Source organism: Ranitomeya variabilis, chromosome 2 (genome assembly GCF_051348905.1).
Source record: "Ranitomeya variabilis isolate aRanVar5 chromosome 2, aRanVar5.hap1, whole genome shotgun sequence".
NCBI classification, from domain to species: domain Eukaryota; kingdom Metazoa; phylum Chordata; class Amphibia; order Anura; family Dendrobatidae; genus Ranitomeya; species Ranitomeya variabilis.
In genome coordinates this window covers 382,996,651-383,018,546 of record NC_135233.1, presented here as the reverse complement: position 1 = coordinate 383,018,546, position 21,896 = coordinate 382,996,651, and the positions used below count along the sequence as shown (strand labels likewise).

Here is a 21,896-nt window from a genome sequence, read left to right as displayed (position 1 = left end):
CTCTGCGCCAATGCCCTCAATAAAGTTGCGCGGAGAAGACAGAGCAGCCGTTCCTATAGAAACGTTGCGCGTGCCATACTGCCAAGGGCGGATGCGGCTGGAAAGCAATCAGGAAGTGAGTGCAGAGAATAAGAGCCGATAGAAGGCAGCGAGGGACGCCATGTTTGTGGTGGCAAGCAATAACAGCATCCGGGTGAGAGATCAGGAGCTGTGTGTGACCACTGCACGGTAATACTCAGCATGGCGGGGGGATAAGTACTGGACTGTATGTACACAGTGACTGCACCAGCAGAATAGTGAGTGCAGCTCTGGGGTATAATACAGGATGTAACTCAGGGTCAGTAATGTAATGTATGTACACTGTGACTGCACCAGCAGAATAGTGAGTGCAGCTCTGGGGTATAATACAGGATGTAACTCAGGATCAGTAATGTAATGTACACAGTGACTGCACCAGCAGAATAGTGAGTGCAGCTCTGGAGTATAATACAGGAAGTAACTCAGGATCAGTAATGTAATGTATGTACACAGTGACTGCACCAGCAGAATAGTGAGTGCAGCTCGGGGGTATAATACAGGATATAACTCAGGATCAGTAATGTAATGTCTGTACACAGTGACTGCACCAGCAGAATAGTGAGTGCAGCTCTGGAGTATAATACAGGAGGTAACTCAGGATCAGTAATGTAATGTATGTACACAGGGACTGCACCAGCAGAATAGTGAGTGCAGCTCTGGGGTATAATACAGGATGTAACTCAGGATCAGTAATGTAATGTACCCAGTGACTGCACCAGCAGAATAGTGAGTGCAGCTCTGGAGTATAATACAGGAAGTAACTCAGGATCAGTAATGTATGTACACAGTGACTGCACCAGCAGAATAGTGAGTGCAGCTCTGGAGTATAATACAGGAGGTAACTCAGGATCAGTAATGTAATGTATGTACACAGTGACTGCACCAGCAGAATAGTGAGTGCAGCTCTGGAGTATAATACAGGATGTAACTCAGGATCAGTAATGTATGTACACAGTGACTGCACCAGCAGAACAGTGAGTGCAGCTCTGGAGTATAATACAGGATGTAACTCTGGATCAGTAATGTACTGTATGTACACAGTGACTGCACCAGCAGAATAGTGAGTGCAGCTCTGGAGTATAATACAGGATGTAACTCAGGATCAGTAATGTAATGTATGTACACAGTGACTGCACCAGCAGAATAGTGAGTGCAGCTCTGGAGTATAATACAGGATGTAACTCAGGATCAGTAATGTAATGTATGTACACAGTGACTGCACCAGCAGAATAGTGAGTGCAGCTCTGGAGTATAATACAGGAGGTAACTCAGGATCAGTAATGTAATGTATGTACACAGTGACTGCACCAGCAGAATAGTGAGTGCAGCTCTGGAGTATAATACAGGATGTAACTCAGGATCAGTAATGTAATGTATGTACACAGTGACTGCACCAGCAGAATAGTGAGTGCAGCTCTGGGGTATAATACAGGATGTAACTCAGGATCAGTAATGCAATGTATGTACACAGTGATTGCAGCAGCAGAATAGTGAGTGCAGCTCTGGGGTATAATACAGGAGGTAACTCAGGATCAGTAATGTAATGTATGTACACAGTGACTGCACCAGCAGAATAGTGAGTGCAGCTCTGGAGTATAATACAGGATGTAACTCAGGATCAGTAATGTAATGTATGTACACAGCAACTGCCATAGCTCCCAACCGTCCCTCATTGTGCGAGACTGTCCCGGTTTTGAGCCTTTGCCCCGCTGTCCAGCACGGGACGCTCTGCTTCCCGCAGACAGCAGGACCGAGACGCCCCCTTGTGTTAAGCCATGCCCCGGGCCCTTACCCTTCTGTATGGCTGCCTGCTTTCTGCTCACAGGACCTGTGATGAGGTCACAGGAGGGGAGGAGTCAGGGGTCACATGATCAGGACCTCCATGGATTGCAGGACTCGGCTGTGCTGGTTGCCAACTTGCCACATGGTGCTGCAGGATGAGGTAAGTAAGGGGTCATTCCACATCAAGTGGACCAGTTTTAAAAAATCGTCCCCACTCGACCTTCTCCGATTTTGCTGAAAATTTATAAGGATGTACATGTATGTTTGAAAAGAGGTTCTGTACATTTTTAGGGCCAGATCTCAAATACATTGGGCACTGTTGACCTTTCACTGGAGGTTCCACCAAGCCTGCGGCTTCAGCTAAGAGGATTTTGCAAACTTTGGCACATAGCCATTAGAGTTCTATACTGGCTATGATGCTGACATTTGGCATACTAGCTCAACTTTTGCTGCTAAACACGATAAAATTATTACCGGCTATGACAAAACAATATTTCGGCCGCAGTTTTGTGTCAAAGTAGCTTGAAAAACGCGTCGCATAAAATTTATGCCAAACTTTGCCCATATATAACTCAAGACCAAAAACCAATGGTAACTGGTGCTTTGCCCTGTACACCAAACATCTACATGACTTTGCATTGCTGCAATATCACGGTCAAAGCATATGTATTTGTGGAAATATTCACACCCACATATGATGAAAAACTTAAAAAAAAAAAACGAATTTTACCTATTTTTAGGTCAAATTTCTCAAAGGGTACTCCTAAAATATATTAATTCTGATATCATTAGAAAGAGCACATTTTTCTCTACAAGGATCTTTTTTTTTTTTTTTTTTTTTTGGAGTCTCTCAGTTTAAGAAATGAAAAATGCCACTGAACATGGTGTTATTTATTAATACGCAATGAATGGTAACTGCACCATTCAAACCCTTGCGTTGGTCCACGGTGGTTATACCACAACCAGTTCCCTAAGAATTGGTATTATAATCCTATTAAGAATTGTAATAATGCTGTCTTTCGAGAATTGGCAGCCCCATCGCCTAGGAGCCATGGCCGATAGTCGTGCAAGGCGAGCCTCGGGCGGTCTCTTTATCGCAGGTTCCGAAGCCTGAGGGTGGGTGTCTTTGCCTAGGATCCCAAGCCTAATATTGGGTATCTTTTGTTGGTTCCCAAGCCATAATGTTCAGTCTAAGTGGTCTGGAATTGTTGCTGAATTTGCAACATAATCGGTTCAGAGAAGCTGTATTGTCGGCCCATTGCTGTTGCAGCTGGTGCTGGAATTATTGCAATGATTGACTGCTCGGGAATCCAGCATGTATCATTTCTCACAGGCCAGTGAAAGAAGCTAGCTGGTCCATGAGGATGCATAAAATTTATTAATGCATCATGCTCGTCGACTGAAATTTCAGAAATATTTCCAATCCACTAGTTCCTATCGTAAATGCAGGCAATGTATTGCCCTGGCTGGAGGTTTGCAATTGGCACAAAAGGCATTTCTGATCTGACAGATCTATCTACATGGGCAATGAAAGATGATGGGTCATTTGACACCCTTGAAATGCGAATCTTTTTGTCATCAATTGGCACAAACTGGTGATTTTCTCTTGTTCCAGCAATTGTATGTCCATCTTTGAACCTTTTCCTCTTGAAATACCCGTATTTCGTCAATTTTTTCTTTTGGAACAGAAAAAAAAACTTGATTCCATGCAGTTGCTCGTTGCAAAAGTTGAATAAATCCACCGGGGTCAGTATTTGGTTTTTAGTTGGGCGTTGAAGACTGGCACAAGCTGCCAACCTCTTTGCTGTCCCTCCAATCCCATCACAGGGCGACTTTCCATGACTGGTACCAAAAAAATTCCATTCAGCGCTGATTTTGAAATCAGCATTGTGGTGGCACAAGTTGAGAAAATTTTTGCCATTTTTGTACTGGGCTGCAGATCCATCGCTGAAGTAGTGGATATGACGAATCCCATAGATGAGTCTTGAGATACTCCACAATTACTGTTAAGAAAGTGTGGACTGCAACTCTGTCATGTCGTGAACAATCACGGATTATGCACAAGCTGATGTTCTGCGCAGCTTCACCATTTAACTCCTTGAAGTAAATTACAAATGGGTGTACTGTAGCTTGACTATTTTCCCAGTGGAAACCTTGAATGGCATCTTGAACAATAAACGAGTAATTTTCAGCAAAGTCCATAAGGATCACAAGCTCTCCAGGGCTCAGATTTTCCTTCAACGATTTCAGATAGCAACTTTGATGCTTGGCGATGTAGTGATGGCTACAAAGTTTAGACATTTTCAAAACCAATTCTTCAATGAAATCTTCTATAGTCAGTTGTTTGGTATCAAGCGTGTCTCGATCAGTGTGAATCCATTGTTTGAACTCAATAATATCTTCAGGGTCACTGTTGACAAACACATTGACTAGAAATTGTCTTAAAACTTCAGGACCCGGGCATTTATCACAACGGCCAAGCATACAGTCCTTGGATTCAATTCCACAGACCATTTTGCATATGAGCTCTTTGTAGTCATCATTGATTGGGCATGCTGCAAGCATTAGTTTGACATTTTGGTGATTGGTACACACACAAACGGAATGTGTTCCAGCAGATCCAACGGTTACGCACCACTTAGGCCGAAGCTCACAAAACTTGGAAAATCCAATTTCAGGGCCATTCCGATCCCGATAGGCAACAAACATTTCCCTCATATTGCTCAGTAATAGTCGCTTTTGCATCTACTTTTTCTCTAGTAACCCCCCACGACAGCACACCTGGAGGATGTTACCCCTTTCCTAATAGGGACAGGAAATGACAAAGAGGTTAAATAAACCCTCCCTCATCCTCCCCCCCTCAGTGTTTTTTCCTGTCCCCACTAGGGATGAAGAGGTCATCCCAGCTGTACTATGCCGGCTGCGGTCACCGGGGGGGGGGGGGGGAAAAGAAAACCTAAACGCCGGGCAGCTAAGGAGCAGATTTACCTCTCTTCCCCGTTCGCTGCTTCCGTCTCCTTTGGACTCGGTCAAGTAAAAAAAGCAGCACACTGCAGCGCTAAGACATGCAAACATGAAACATGAAAACTGAACTGCATTACTGCACTTGAAATATGAAAAATGAGAGCGCTTAGCGCATAAAAATGGCCAATTTTATGTGTACCTGATAGCCACTTTACAGCATCTCTCTTATATCAGGTCCTACGCTTGCCTTCCTTGCTGAGAATAAACGTCTCCATGTGAATGGGTACCTGTGAAAACCTCTTCCTAGACTCATATTCTCTCTCTGTGGAGGGGTACTGGACCTGCTGCAATTAAAACACCTGTGGCTAGGAGACGGATACGTTCGGAGAGCGGTACTTTATTATCTTCAAGTTTCAGACAAAATTAGAAAGGATCAGAATTTGTTTATTCATCTTCACGGACAGAATAAGGGGAAGAAGACTTCCAAATCTACAATTGCCAACTGGATCAAGAGAGCAATCTTGGAGGCTTACCAGATCCAAGGGCTTCCACCGCCAGAAAAATTCACAGCTCATCCTACCAGAGCAACAGCTGTCTCCTGGGCCGAGAAAGCCAGTGCTTCCATTGAGCAAATTTGTAGAGCTGCTACGTGGTCCTCGGTCCATACATTTTCCAAACATTACAGGCTAGACCTGATGTCAAAGGAAGACTTGGCCTTCGGAGAAAAAGTCCTTAGAGCTATAGTCCCTCCCTAAATATTACTCTTGGGTACTGCTCCAGGTGTGCTGTCGTGGGGGGTTACTAGAGAAAATAGAATCATTCTTACCGTTAATTCGGTTTCTAGTAACCCACCACGACAGCAGGAGTAATCCCTCCCTTTGCTTAACCCCTTCACCCCCAAGGGTGGTTTGCACGTTAATGACCGGGCCAATTTTTACAATTCTGACCACTGTCCCTTTATGAGGTTATAACTCTGGAACGCTTCAACGGATCTTGGCGATTCAGACATTGTTTTCTCGTGACATATTGTACTTCATGATAGTGGTAAAATTTCTTCGATATAACTTGCGTTTATTTGTGAAAAAAACGAATATTTGGCGAAAATTTTGAAAATTTCGCAATTTTCCAACTTTGAATTTTTATGCCCTTAAATCACAGACATATGTCACGCAAAATACTTAATAAGTAACATTTCCCACATGTCTACTTTATATCAGCACAATTTTGGAACCAAAATTTTTTTTTGTGACGGAGTTATAAGGGTTAAAAGTTGACCAGCAATTTCTCATTTTTACAACACCATTTTTTTTTTAGGGACCACATCTCATTTGAAGTCATTTTGAGGGGTCTATATGATAGAAAATACCCAAGTGTGACACCATTCTAAAAACTGCACCCCTCAAGGTACTCAAAACCACTTTCAAAAAGTTTATTAACCCTTCAGGTGTTTCACAGGAATTTTTGGAATGTTTAAATAAAATAAGCATTTAACTTTTTTTCACACAATTTATTTCAGCTCCAATTTGTTTTATTTTACCAAGGGTAACAGGAGAAAATAGACCACAAAATTTGTTGTACAATTTGTCCTGAGTACGCTGATACCCCATATGTGGGGGTAAACCACTGTTTGGGCGCATGGCAGAGCTCGGAAGGAAAGGAGCGCCATTTGACTTTTCAATGCAAAATTGACTGGAATTGAGATGGGACGCCATGTTGCATTTGGAGAGCCCCTGATGTGCCTAAACATTGAAACCCTGTACAAGTGACACCATTTTGGAAAGTAGACCCCTTAAGGAACTTATCTAGATGTGTGTTGAGCACTTTGACCCAACAAGTGCTTCACAGAAGTTTATAATGCAGAGCCGTAAAAATAAAAAATCATATCTTTTCACAAAAATGATCTTTTCGCCCCCATTTTTTTATTTCCCCAAGGGTATGAGAAGAAATTAGACCACAAAAGTTGTTGTGCAATTTGTCCTGAGTACGACGATACCCCATATGTGGGGGTAAACCACTGTTTGGGCGCATAGCAGAGCTCAGAAGGGAAGGAGCGCTATTTTACTTTTCAATGCAAAATTGACTGGAATTAAGATGGGATGCCATGTTGCGTTTGGAGAGCCCCTGATGTGCCTAAACATTAAAAACCCCCACAAGTGACACCATTTTGGAAAGTAGACCCCCTAAGGAACTTATCTAGATGTGTTTTGATAGCTTTGAACCCCCAAGTGTTTCACTACAGTTTATAACGCAGAGCCGTGAAAATAAAAATTCTTTTTTTTTTCACAAAAATGATTTTTAGCCCCCAGTTTTGTATTTCCACAAGGGTATCAGGATAAATTGGACCCCAAAAGTTGTTGTCCAATTTGTCCTGAGTACGCTGATACCCCATATGTGGGGGGGGGGAACCACTGTTTGGACGCATGACAGAGCTCGGAAGGGAAGGAGCGCCATTTGGAATGCAGACTTAAATGGATTGGTCTGCAGGCGTCACGTTGCATTTGCAGAGCCCCTGATGTACCCAAACAGTACAAACCCCCCACAAGTGACCCCATATTGGAAACTAGACCCCCCCCAAGGAACTTATCTAGATGTGTTGTGAGAACTTTGAACCCCCAAGTGTTTCACTACAGTTTACAACGCAGAGCCGTGAAAATAAAAAATCATTTTTTTCCCGCAAAACTTATTTTTTGGCCCCCAGTTTTGTATTTTCCCAAGGGTAGCAGGAGAACTTGGACCCCAAAAGATGATGTCCAATTTGTCCTGAGTACGCTGATACCCCATATGTTGGGGTAAACCCCTGTTTGGGCACACGGGAGAGCTCTGAAGGGAAGGAGCACTGTTTTCCTTTTTCAACGCAGAATTGGCTGGAATTCAGATCGGATGCCATGTCCCGTTTGGAGAGCCCCTGATGTGCCTAAACAGTGGAAACCCCCAATTATAACTGAAACCCTAATCCAAACACACCCCTTACCCCAGGGGTCGGGAACCTATGGCTCGCGAGCCAGATATGGCTCTTTTGATGGCCGTATCTGGCTCGCAGACAGGGCTCCTACCTGTCTATGGGAAGGATGCATGCACCGCGCTCCATCAGGCCGCGGTGCACGCTGATATTGGTAGTTCTTTGATGGCCTGATAAGCATTGGCGGCAGTGGTGAGCGGCAGGGAGCATGGACTACATTTCCCATAACTCCCTGCATAGCCGCGCCGTCTGCAAGCACGCACCTGCGTCCCCTAGTGAAGCGGCATCTGCCTCCTCCCTTGTGTCTCCCTTGGACGTTCCAGAAACCCCTGGCTGTGCTGCTGCTTTGAAGGTGAACATTATAACATGGAAATTGTTACACAGCCTCATGGTCAGCAGCAGTGAGCTGCATCAATAAAGGGGCTGTGTAATACAGTGTGTCCCACCAACCCCCCCTTCCCACTTCACCCCTGAAAATAATCCCACATAATCCATTATATAGCCCCCCCCCAAAAAAAAATATGGCCTTAAAAAACATCTGCCACCCATATTACACTCTTGGGGGCTTTAAATTAATCTCTTGTGGGCATAAGAAACTGATTTAAAGGACCACTATCAGGGCAAAAATCTGTTCTGAGCGCTTCTTTACAGTTCTGGAGGTCTCCCAGAGCTGTAATAAAGCGCTCAGGAACGGCGCCCGTGCTATATGTTATTGGGGCGCTAGCACCTGTTTTTACCTTCTCCCATAATGCAGCGATTCCACCCGATGACGTATCTGTGTGGGATCGCTGCATATACTTTCACTCTAGCACGCATGCGCCGCCGGCTCTGCCTCCTCGGCGCTTGCTGAACCGAGGAGACATGAGCTTCATAACCCCCTCCATTTATATTCGTTGTGCTCCGCAGCTCTTACTTCCGCGTTGAACCGTGCATCTTACGTCGTGCTGCCACTGGTGCGCATACGCTGCCAGCAGATTCCATTTACCTCTGAGAGAGGGAGCAGCGTGACGTAAGATGCAGGGATCAACCCGGTAGTCGGAGCTGCAGAGCACAACGAATATAACTACATATTCGGCAGGTACCGATCGCTGCTAGTTCACTCTTGGGGGGCTTTAAATCAGTTTCTTACACCCCCAAGAGATGATTTAAAAGCCCCCAAGCATGAAATATAGGTGGCAGAAGTCCTTTAATTCCAGGGGAGTCCTGAGGGAGAGGTTTTATTTGGGGAAATGGCTATGTTCACACTGTAGAACAGATTTTATCTGTCGCTGAATCAGCGGCTGATAACATCTGCCGTAATCAAAATTTTCTCTATGCAGATTTCACTGCATTATGCTGATGCTTATTTATATTTACGGGAATGCAATCTGCAGCCCCGTAGAAGTCTATGGGACTTCCGCCAAATATAGGACACTGCAATAGGTTGAATCGCAGCAGATTCTGCAACTGTGGCATGGATGCAGAATCCGCAAGTCTCCATAGACTTCTATGGATAGCAGATAAAATCAGCGCATATGTACCACTTTAAGTAGTAAATGCTTTAGTTCCCTATGGGTCTGAGCCTCTCTTTTTTGTTCATTTTCTGTAAGACCAACACTTTTAAAAGGGCCACTGACAGATACAATTGCTCCAGCGGTCACTTAGTACACAAAGGAGTGTTCCTCTCTGCTGCACTAAGCCACCGCTGGACCTAAACAATAATTCGCTGTAAAATAATAAAATAGATAATTGACATAACTGACAATGCGTTGTGTGACATGTCCAACATTCCAGCTTCTTTCTTCTGCGAATGCCTCAAAGCTGGCATTCTCTCAACATCAGGTGGGAAGAATGCCAGCTTCCAGTCATGCGCAGGAAAAAGAAGCCAGACTGCTGGACTGATGTCATGCATCGCAAGCTCACAATGTAAGTTATTTATTTAATTTTTTTACTGCTAATTACCATTGTTTCAGTCCAGTTGTGGCTTTATACAGCAGGGAGGAGCATTCCTTGCTGTACTAAGTGAACATTGGAGCGATTGATCTGTCAATGGCCCTTTAAACATATTGTACGGCTCTCACGGAATTATATTTCAAAATATGTGGCGTTTACGGCTCTCTTAGCCAAAAAGGTTCCTGACCCCTGCCTTACCCTAATCCCAACCGTAACCCTAACCACTCCTCTATCCCAGACACTCCCAACCGTAAATGTAATCCAAACCCTAACCCTATCTTTAGCCCCAACCCTAGCCCTAGCCCTAACCCTAGCCCCAACCCCAACCCTTGCCCTAACTCTAGCCCTAACTCTAGCCCTAACTCTAGCCCTAACTCTAGCCCTAACTCTAGCCCTAACTCTAGCCCTAACTCTAGCCCTAACTCTAGCCCTAACTCTAGCCCTAACTCTAGCCCTAACTCTAGCCCTAACTCTAGCCCTAACTCTAGCCCTAACTCTAGCCCTAACTCTAGCCCTAACTCTAGCCCTAACTCTAGCCCTAACTCTAGCCCTAACTCTAGCCCTAACTCTAGCCCTAACTCTAGCCCTAACTCTAGCCCTAACTCTAGCCCTAACTCGGAAATAAATACATTTTTTAATTTTTTAATTTTTCCCTAACTAAGGGGGTGATGAAGGGGGGTTTGATTTACTTTTATAGCGGGTTTTTTAGCGGATTTTTATGATTGGCAGCCGTCACACACTGAAAGACGCTTTTCATTGCAAAAAATATTTTTTGCGTTACCACATTTTGAGAGCTGTAATTTTTCCATATTTGAGTCCACAGAGTCATGTGAGATCTTGTTTTTTGTGGGACGAGTTGACGTTTTTATTGGTAACATTTTCGGACACGTGACATTTTTTGATCACTTTTTATTCCGATTTTTGTGAGGCAGAGTGATCAAAAACCAGCTATTCATGAATTTCTTTTGGGGGAGGCGTTTATACCGTTCCGCGTTTGGTAAAATTGATAAAGCAGTTTTATTCGTCGGGTCAGTACGATTACAGCGATATCTCATTTATATCATTTTTTTTTATGTTTTGGCGCTTTTATACAATAAAAACTATTTTATAGAAAAAATAATTATTTTGGTATCGCTTTATTCTCAGGACTATAACTTTTTTATTTTTTTGCTGATGATGCTGTATGGCGGCTCGTTTTTTGCGGGACAAGATGACGTTTTCAGCGGTACCATGGTTATTTAGATCAGTCTTTTTGATCGCGTGTTATTCCACTTTTTGTTCGGCGGTATGATAATAAAGCGTTGTTTTTTGCCTCGTTTTTTTTTTTTTTTTCTTACGGTGTTTACTGAAGGGGTTAACTAGTGGGGCAGTTTTATAGGTTGGGTCGTTACGGACGCGGCGATACTAAATATGTGTACTTTTATTGTTTTTTTTATTTTATTTAGCAAAAGAAATGTATTTATGGGAATAATATTTTTTTTTTTTTCTTTATTTAGGATATTTTTTTTATTTATTTTTTTACACATGTGGGGACTTTTTTTTTAACTTTTTTACTTTGTCCCAGGGGGGGACATCACAGATCATTGATCTGGCAGTGTGCACAGCACTCTGCCAGATCTGCGATCTGCTGTGCAGGGCTGCAGGCTTACCAAGTGTCTGCTCTGAGCAGACACTCGGTAAGCCACCTCCCTCCCTGCAGGACCCGGATGCCGCGGCCATCTTGGATCCGGGACCTGCGGCGAGGAGGGAGGTAGGAGACCCTCGGAGCAACGCGATCACATCGCGTTGCTCCGGGGGTCTCAGGGAAGCCCGCAGGGAGCCCACTCCCTGCGCGATGCTTCCCTATACCGCCGGTACACCGCGATCATGTTTGATCGCGGTGTGCTGGGGGTTAATGTGCCGGGGGTGGTCCGTGACCGCTCCTGGCACATAGTGCTGGATGTCAGCTGCGATATGCAGCTGACACTCGGCCGCGCTCACCCCGCTGTCGTGGTGGGTTACTAGAAACCGAATTAACGGTAAGAATAATTCTATTTTTTCTCCTGCTATTCGCACTGATACATAGTCTTTTTTACCAGGGCACATTCAACTGAATTCATCATCCTCTAAAAATGCCTGCACCTTTTTCTTCACTTCCTCAGAAACTTTCTTGCCACACTTGATTCTAGGTAAGGCTAAGATCCCATGTTCACATTTAAGCTTTCGAGCTTGTTTGACCATTCGATCAGAGACACCGAATTCGTCTGATATAGCCTTAATGGACCAACTTTTAGGTGCCAATGTCAAGATTTGGACCTTTTCTGCCCGACTGGACACCTGCAGCTTTTGCTTCAAATCTGCCAAAAGGTGATTGTAATCCAGACACATTTTTTGTTTTTTGTTTGCTCCATGTCTTTCGGCTCAAGCCCTCCATTTGAAGCAATCTTGCTAGAAAATGCATTTTGTACCTGGCTTATCTTTCTCCTTGCATATCCAAGTGAATCCCGCTGGCTTAGGCCGGCGTCACACTCGGCGTAAGACAATACGGTCCGTTTTTTACGTCCGTACTACGGCCGTAATACGGAGAAATGTTCCCAAAATAGTGATCCGTAGTCAGGGTGTGTCAGCGTATTTTGCGCATGGCATCCTCGGTATGTAATCCGTATGGCATCCGTACTGCGAGATTTTCGCGCAGGCTTGCAAAACCAACATCTAATGGATTTATGTGCTCAAATGTTCGGGAAAACATATATACAGTGTATATGTATGCGTATGTGTGTATATATATATATATATATATATATATATATATATATATATATATATATATATATATATATATATATATATATATATATATATATATATATAATTGAGACACATATATATATATATATTCTGTATTTAGATTTCATTCAGCGCGATATCTGTGAACAGCCGGTAATTCAATTACCGGCTTTTCATTTCTCCTGCACAAACCCGACAGGATATGAGACATGGTTTTCATACAGTAAACCATCTCATATCCCCTTTTTTTTGCATATTCCACACTACTAATGTTAGTAGTGTGTATGTGCAAAATTTCAGCGCTGTAGCTGCTGAAATAAAGGGTTAAATGGCGGAAAAAATTGGCGTGGGCTCCCGCGCAATTTTCTCCGCCAGAATGGTAAAGCCAGTGACTGAGGGCAGATATTAATAGCCAGGAGAGGGTCCATGGTTATTGGCCCCCCCGTGGCTAAAAACATCTGCCCCCAGCCACCCCAGAAAAGGCACATCTGGAAGATGCACCTATTCTGGCACTTGGCCACTCTCTTCCCACTCCCGTGTAGCGGTGGGATATGGGGTAATGAAGGGTTAATGCCACCTTGCTATTGTAAGGTGACATTAAGCCAGATTAATAATGGAGAGGCGTCAATTATGTCACCTATCCATTATTAATCCAATTGTCTGAAAGGGTTAAAAAAAACACACACACACATGATTTAAAAGTATTTTAATAAAATAAACACAGCGGTTGTTGTAATAATTTATTGTTCTCTCAATCCATCAGGAACACCCTCGCTTGGAAAAATAATAAACGCACAAGATACATACCTTCTGGTGAACCGTCTCGTCCCACGAAGTAATCCATCTGAAGGGGTTAACTAATATTACAGGCAGGAGCCCTGCTAAATGCAGCTGTGCTCCGTGCCTGTAATCCCCGGGTGCTGAAAGGAAAGCAGTGATCTGTACTTACATTGAGTCGCGGTGATGCGCCCCTGCTGGATGTTCTCATGAACTGCAGCCTGGGAACTTTTTCCCACGCTCCAGGTCATATGAGGACATCCACCAGGGGGCGCATCACCGCGACTGAAGGAAATGTAGGTCAATGACCTACATTTCATTCATTCGCCGGGGATTACAGGCACGGAGCACCGCAGCATTTAGCAGGGCTCCTGCCTGTAATATTAGTTAACCCCTTCAGATGGATTACATCGTGGGACGAGACGGTTCACCAGAAGGTATGTATCTTGTGCGTTTATTATTTTTCCAAGCGAGGGTGTTCCTGATGGATTGAGAGAACAATAAATTATTACAACAACCGCTGTGTTTATTTCACTAAAATACTTTTAAATCGTGTGTGTGTGTGTGTGTTTTTTAACCCTTTCCAACAATTGGATTAATAATGGATAGGTGTCATAATTGACGCCTCTCCATTATTAATCTGGCTTAATGTCACCTTCCAATAGCAAGGTGGCATTAACCCTTCATTACCCCATATCCCACCGCTACAGGGAGTGGGAAGAGAGTGGCCAAGTGCCAGAATAGGCGCATCTTCCAGATGTGCCTTTTCTGGGGTGGCTGGGGGCAGATGTTTTTAGCCACGGGGGGGCCAATAACCATGGACCCTCTCCTGGCTATTAATATCTGCCCTCAGTCACTGGCTTTACCATTCTGGCGGAGAAAATTGCGCGGGAGCCCACGCCAATTTTTTCCGCCATTTAACCCTTTATTTCAGCAGCTACAGCGCTGAAATTTTGCACATACACACTACTAACATTAGTAGTGTGGAATATGCAAAAAAAAAGGGGATATGAGATGGTTTACTGTATCTAAACCATGTCTCATATCCTGTCGGGTTTGTGCAGGAGAAATGAAAAGCCGGCAATTGAATTACCGACTTTTCACTAACACCGCTGCGTATTTCTCGCAAGTCACACTGCAGGTCCGTGTGGAATCCGTATTTTTCTCGCCCCCATAGACTTTCATTAGCGATTTTTTATTTTTTTTTTTTTATTTTTTTTTTTGCGCAATACGCTGACAAACGCAGCATGCTGCGATTTTGTACGGCCATAGAAAGCCGTATAATACTGAACCGTAATATACGGCTAATAGGAGCAGCCCCATTGAGAATAATTGTGCCGTATGTAATGCGAGTTTTACGGACGTAGTTTCTGCGCTCTTACGTCCGTAAAACTCGCCAGTGTGACGCCGGCCTAACCTGTGGATATTTCAGAGGAGAGATGCCAATGGATGTTAAGCTTGAATATAGACTTTCAGGAGAACATCCCATTCCATCTGGATCTGATTCAGAGGAAACTGGATCAGCTGATTTTTTCCTGTTAGCAAATTGTTGTCGACACGATGCACACATCTTGTGGCCAGGCTTCACATCATTCTTTGTAAATTCGTTCAACTGGTCAGCTGCTAACAAATTGATAGCTCACAAATTCTTTTTGGTGTTATGACCTTTCTTCCCGAAAGGATTGCAACACGATTTTTGCAAATGCTCATATTTGGTCAAGAATGAAGCTTCATGGTGTAAACAGATTTGTGAATGTTCGTCAATTTAGTCCCACTCGTCGACGCAGCAATTTCTGTTCATCCAATCCAAAGCTTGTAAACCATTTCAACTCATCCTTGCTATGGGTGAATGTCTTAAGGTGGCAGTTCGAATTGTTCGCAAGGCCGATAGAGCACTGGGCCGATTCTTCATCAATTTCATTCTCCATCGCTAAAAAATAAATAATATATGCATTAAAATGTAACAATAGTCAATAACTTTTCATAAATAAAAAGGTTTATAGGTTTTTGATTATAATAGACATTGCTAGCAACAATACAACTCTGTAACATGTGATAAGAATCTGAAAATCAAACACAAAATCAATGCTTTACGCGCATAAATAACACCATGTTCAGTGGCATTTTTCATTTCTTAAACTGAGAGACTCCAAAAAAAAAAAAAAGATCCTTGTAGAGAAAAATGTGCTCTTTCTAATGATATCAGAATTAATATATTTTAGGGGTACCCTTTTTGAGAAATTTGACCTAAAAATAGGTAAAATTCGTTTTTTTTTTTTAAGTTTTTCATCATATGTGGGTGTGAATATTTCCACAAATACATATGCTTTGACCGTGATATTGCAGCAATGCAAAGTCATGTAGATGTTTGGTGTACAGGGCAAAGCACCAGTTACCATTGGTTTTTGGTCTTGAGTTATATATGGGCAAAGTTTGGCATAAATTTTATGCGACGCGTTTTTCAAGCTACTTTGACACAAAATTGCGGCCAAAATATTGTTTTGTCATAGCCAGTAATAAACACGATAAAATTAGCAGCAAAAGTTGAGTTAGTTTGGCAAATTTCAGCATCATAGCCAGTATAGAACTCTAATGGCTATGTGCCAAAGTTTGCAAAATCCTCTTAGCTGAAGCCGCAGGCTTGGTGGAACCTCCAGTGAAAGGTCAACAGTGCCCAATGTATTTGAGATCTGGCCCTAAAAATTTACAGAACCTCTTTTCAAACATACATGTACATCCTTATAAATTTTCAGCAAAATCGGAGGTGGTCGAGTGGGGACCACTGGTCCACTTGACATGGAATGACCCTAATGCCTTGTGTGGGGTCAGGAGGTGTACAGTGTGGATGTAGCAGAGCCATGTGTGTATGAGGTGTATGGAGCGGAGCCGTGTGTGTGCGAGGTGTATGGAGCGGAGCCGTGTGTGTGCGAGGTGTATGGAGCGGAGCCGTGTGTGTGCGAGGTGTATGGAGCGGAGCCGTGTGTGTACGAGGTGTATGGAGCAGAGCCGTGTGTGTGCGAGGTGTATGGTGCGGAGCCGTGTGTGTGCGAGGTGTATGGAGCGGAGCCGTGTGTGTGCGAGGTGTATGGAGCGGAGCCGTGTGTGAGTAGCTATGTGTGGCCATTAGACAGTATGGAGCATCATGTGCGGTCATTATACAGTATGGAGCACTGTGTGGCCATATTTTTTTGTTTATAATTATTGTATATGAAACCGTGTGATCAGCAGTGCTAAATGGGTGTGGTTGGGACATGGATATGGGTGTGACTAATTATGAATGGGTGTGGTCAGAGGCGTGGCCTAAAATTTGCCGCGTTGCGCGCCACAAACTTTGTCCCTCTTTCCCATCTTCAAAAGTTGTGAGGTATGTACTGCATCAGTAATGTATGTACACAGTGACTGTACCAGCAGAATAGTGAGTGCAGCTCTGGGGTATAATACAGGATAAGTAATGTATGTACACACTATTTATTTCCTTCTAGAAACTGATGGATGATGTTCCTCGGTAGATCTAACATTCATGTGTTGTGTCTTGCAGGTTCATGTATGTTTCCTTTCCCCTCCTTTCTGAGATTTGGGGCTCTGCTGATAGCAGTGTATGTAAGTATCACAGCCTTGAAAGTATTATAACTTTACATTTCACTATGGAATTAGAAAAATAAAGTATTTGTTTGTCTTGTCCATGAGATGTGTAAACCAAAGAACGCAGAAGCCGCAAACAATGAACATGTTCTTCAGACGCCATCGCTATACATAAGACATACAGGTGCTTCTCACAAATTTAGAATATCATCAAAAAGTTGATTTATTTCAGTTCTTCAATACAAAAAGTGAATCTCCTATATTATATAGAGTCATTACACACAGAGTGATCTATTTCAAGTGTTTATTTCTGTAATGTTGATGATTATGGCTTACAGCCAATGAAAACCCAAAAGTCATTATCTCAGAAAATTAGAATAATTAATTAAATCACTCCAAATGCTTCCCAAGCGTTTTATAAAGGTCCTTTACTCTGTTTCAGTAGCTCCACAATCATGGGGAAGACTGCTGACCTGACAGATGTCCAGAAGGCAGTCATTGACACACTCCACAAAGAGGGGAAGCCACAAAAGGTCATTGGTAAAGAAGCTGGCTGTTCAGAGTGATGTATCCGAGCATATTAATGGAAAGTTGAGTGGAAGGAAAAAGTGTGGTAGAAAAAGGTGCACAAGCAACTGGGATAACCGCAGACTTGAAAGGATTAAGAAAAGGCCATTCAAAAATTTGGGGGAGATTCACAAGGAGTGGACTGCTGCTGGAGTCATTGCTTCAAGAGCCACCACACACGAACGTATTCAGGACATGGGCTACAAGTGTCACATTCCCTGTGTCAGGCCACTCATGACCAATAGACAACGCCAAAAGCGTCTTACCTGGGCCAAGGAGAAGAAGAACAGGACTGTTGTCAGTGGTCCAAGGTGTTGTTCTCAGATGAAAGTAAATGTTGCTTTTTATTTGGAAATCAAGGTCCCAGAGTCTGGAGGAAGAGTGGAGGGGCCACAATCCAACTGCAGGAGGTCTAGTGTGAAGTCTCCACAATCCGTGATGGTTTGGGGAGCCATGTCATCTGCTGGTGTAGGTCCACTGTGTTTTATCAAGACCAAAGTCAGCGCAGCCGTCTACCAGGACATTTTACAGGACTTCATGCTTCCCTTTGCCAATAAGCTTTATGGAGATGGAAATGTCATTCTCCAGCAGGACTTGGCGCCTGTCCACACTGCCAAAAGTACCAATACCTGGTGTAAAAACAACAGTATGGGCTTGATTGGCAGCAAACTTGCCTGACTTTAACCTCATAGAGAATCTATGGAGTATTATCAAGAGGAAGATGAGACACCAGACCCAACAATGCAGACGAGCTGAAGGCTGCTATCAAAGCAACCTGGGCTTCCATAACCCCTCAGCAGTGCCACAGGCTGATCGCCTCCATGTCACGCCGCATTGATGCAGTAATTGATGCCAAAGGAGCCCCAACCAAGTATTGAGTGCATTTACTTAACATACATTTCAGCAGGACAACATTTCAGATTTTCAAATCCTTTTTCAAGCTGGTGTTATAAAGTATTCTAATTTACTGAGATAATGACTTTTGTGTTTTCATTGGTTGTAAGCCATAATCATCAACATTAACAGAAATAAACACTTGAAATAGATCACTCTGTGTGTAATGACTCTATAGAATATAGAAGATTCACTTTTTGTATTGAAGAACTGAAATAAATTAACTTTTTGATGATATTCTAATTTTGTGAGAAGCACCTGTATATAATGAAGGTACGTGTTGCACAATTTGGCCTCTTCTGGTGCCCTCCAGCCTCGGCGAGACCTTCTCTGATGGGACCGTAACCCTTCATGCCTTTCAGCCATGAGACATCCGTACTATGCGCTGTCTCTGCAGTTACAGCAGCTTGCGCCAGTTCACATTTTCTTCATTCTATTAGGACGGGTTGTTTATTTTATGTATTTTGTGTGTTTTCTGGTGTGAAATATGATCACGTGGAGATTTGGACCCGATGCCTTTAGACTGCAGTTTACTTTGACTTTTAGCCATTTGCTAGGATCTTGTGTAGCTGACGATAATTAAAGGGTCGTTCCAAAAAAATCAAGTTTTATTCGATCGTCCATGACGGCACCACCTGAGAGAGGGCATCCGCCCTTCAGGAACAGGAAACCTACAGATACATAAGGGAGGTACCTCTCCCATGCATCAGTTGGTTTCCTGCTCCTGGAGGACAGGATGCCCTACAGATCATCCATTTTTTCTGTCAGGATTCCCAGGCCAGCTGACCGACCCAGGTAGCGAGGGGGTCTCCTACCTCGGTCAGTGCGGGGTCCCTGGAAGCGCCACGATGGGCCTGGGTAGGGCTCGACGACAGTGTGCAGAGCAGGTGGAGCAGAGTCCAGAGGATGGCCATCTCCAGAGCCAGCGCCGGTAGGTGAGTATTCCCCCCCCCCCCTCCCCTGGGATCCATCCTAGTCCTTCTGGTGCCTTTCACCCTGTGGTCCGGCCTGTTGTCGTCCTCCGCCAGCTGGCGTGGCATGGTGGCGTGCGCGGGGCTGTGGTCGTGCCGGTCTGGGCCTTGGCGCCGTGCCACTGCCCTTCTGCGCGTCCCCGTGCGTTCATCTGGGCGCTGGAAGTGACGCGACGGGGGGGTGGGGCCGGAAGTCGGGTGCTGGCTTCTCGCTGTGGGCGCCACTGTGTTGCGGCGGCGTGGGGCGGGCGCGGCGGCTGGGATAGTGGGGGGGGAATGTGGGGCGTCCCTTATGGGGAGGGGGCGGAACCCTTGGCTATGACCCTGCTGACCCTGCAGGCCACCAAAGCTAGATGCAGCGGTGGCTAAAGCTTCCAAAAGATCCTCCATCCCCTTTGATGATGTGGCCTCTTTAAAAGATCTGCTTGGTTAAAAAAGCAGACTCATTTCTAAAAGGGACATGGGAAATGTCAGCTGGCGCTTTAAGACCAGCAGTAGCTGCAAAATGCACAGCTAGATCCATGATGGTCTGGCTGGATCAACTTGAATCCCAGCTAGAAGACGGAGCCTCGAGAGAGTCCATCCTAAAGTCCCTGCCTATAATCCAGAATGCCGCAGCCTTTCTAGCCGATGCTTCGGCGGACTCAGCAAGAATGGCAGCCAGGGCCGCAGGACTATCGAATGCGGCTCGTAGGGCTCTATGGCTAAAGTGTTGGTCAGGGGACATCCAGGCCAGATCCCGTCTTTGCTCTATTCCGTGTGAGGGATAATATCTGTTCGGTCCAGTTGTGGATGAATTTTTAGTAAAAGCTGGAGACGAGAAAAATAAATTTCCCAATCTTCCGGCCTCTTCTTATAGACGTCTGTTATGACCCCAATGGCAGAGGGTCTCAGGAATCAATACCAAGTCTGCAAACACAAAAAAACAGCTCATAGGGCAGTGGTAACTGGGCTGACCATATATCTAATCCTAGCACCACAAATAGAAGTAGCCGGGGAACGTGCCTACGTTGGTTCTAGACGTCTCGCGCCAGCCGGAGAACTAACTAACCCTAGAAGGGAAAAGAAAGACCTTTCTTGCCTCCAGAGAAAAGACCCCAAAAGTTGGATACAAGCCCCCAACAAATAATAACGGTGAGGTAAAAGGAAAAGACAAACATAAGAATGAGCTAGGTATTTAGCAAAGAGAGGCCCACTAGCTAATAGCAGAATATAGTAAGATGACTTATATGGTCAGCAAAAACCCTATTAAAATATCCACGCTGGATATTCAAGAACCCCCGAACCGTCTAACGGCCGGGGGGAGAACACCAGCCCCCTAGAGCTTCCAGCAAGGTCAGAAATCCCATTTAGTACAAGCTGGACAAAAATAGTAGCAAAGCAAGTAACTCAAAAAACAAAGAAGCAAGACTTAGCTTAATTTTGCAAGAGCCAGGACCAGCAGACAGGAGCAACAGAAGGATCTGATTACAACGATGCCAGGCACTGGACTAAGGATCCAGGAAGTTAATATAGCAACACCCCTGGACTAACGACCCAGGTGAGTGCCAAACAGAAAAAAGACAATCCCAGAGTCATACCACTAGTGACCACAAGAGGGAGCCAAAAAGTCTAATTCACAACAGACGTCCCTTCACCGGAAAAAGATTTTTGCGTAGAAGGTCGTCCAGAGATCAAGGCAGATGGGATGAAAAAAGGAGGAGAGGTACTGGATGTATGTTTGGAGGTGGGGGGCGCCAGGAACCATCTTGTGAGGTCAAGCAACCACCCCCACTACTAGTCACTCCGGTAGGAGGTAGGTTAACTGCCTTCTACCCGGCCTGTTCTCAGATTTCCAATAGCAACTGGATCTTGGGGTTGATAGCCATGGGTCTGCAACATTGCTAGTAATTACTGGATTGGTAGGTTCATTAAGGGGGCAAGTCGGTCCAGACCGGAAGTGAAAGATAGGGTCATGCCGTCGGATATAAAGTTAGTCCTCACGGCCACTACAGAGGCTCCATTTGAACCGATTTTCAACGACCTCGATAAAAAAACCTGTCTCTCAAGGTAGCCTTTCTGGTAGCCCTAACGTCGGCTCGTAGAGTAAGTAACATCCAGGAGTTATCCATGCTTCCCCCTTATACGCAATATAGGGATGATAGGGTAATACTTTCACCTGATCCAGCATACCTACCTATGGTAGTTTCCAGATTTCATAGGACACAGGAAATAGTTCTTCCATCCTTGCACCCTAATCCTAGTAACGAAAAAGAAAATAAACTACACACCGCAGGCTGTAGTCCCTCCCTAATTAATTATTACTCTCTGTAATTCTCTCAGATGGTGCTGTCATGGACGATCGAATAAAGTCTTAGTTACTCACTGGTTAACGGTATTTTTCGGAGTCCATGACAGCACCTGTAGATTCCCTCCCTTTCTTTAGTTTTGGGTGTGCACCTCTTCCTCTGATAATCCACACGTGGTAAATAGTTAGTAGTAATATTATACATAAATCATGTCATTAACCTTGGTGGTCCTCTTGTGCTCTGTAAACCAACTGATGCGTCGGAGAGGTATCGCCCTTATGTATCTGTAGGTTTCCTGTTCCTGAAGGGCTGATCCCCTCTCTCAGGTGGTGCTGT

General features: G+C 44.3%; 2 protein-coding genes across 36 annotated transcripts in view; one reads left to right on the top strand and one right to left on the bottom strand.

The window, feature by feature from the left end:
- SYNGAP1 (synaptic Ras GTPase activating protein 1) overlaps positions 1-95 on the bottom strand; it is a 291,027-nt gene extending 290,932 nt beyond the window's left edge. For 23 of the 26 annotated variants that reach the window (XR_013221407.1, XR_013221406.1, XM_077286257.1 and 20 more), the window contains exon 1: positions 1-95. This exon is cut by the window's left edge and continues 63 nt beyond it. The gene's annotated coding sequence lies outside the window, so the exon portion shown is untranslated. The other 3 variants (XM_077286268.1, XM_077286266.1, XM_077286269.1) reach the window with 1 other exon arrangement.
- CUTA (cutA divalent cation tolerance homolog) overlaps positions 43-21,896 on the top strand; it is a 44,764-nt gene continuing 22,910 nt past the window's right edge. For 2 of the 10 annotated variants that reach the window (XM_077286301.1, XM_077286296.1), the window contains exons 1-2: positions 57-193; positions 16,797-16,858. In XM_077286301.1, the coding sequence (XP_077142416.1) occupies positions 16,805-16,858 (54 nt within the window). In that variant the 5' untranslated portion in view covers positions 57-193; positions 16,797-16,804. Of the gene's footprint in view, positions 297-16,796; positions 16,859-21,896 lie in introns of all 10 variants that reach the window. The other 8 variants (XM_077286300.1, XM_077286295.1, XM_077286299.1 and 5 more) reach the window with 7 other exon arrangements.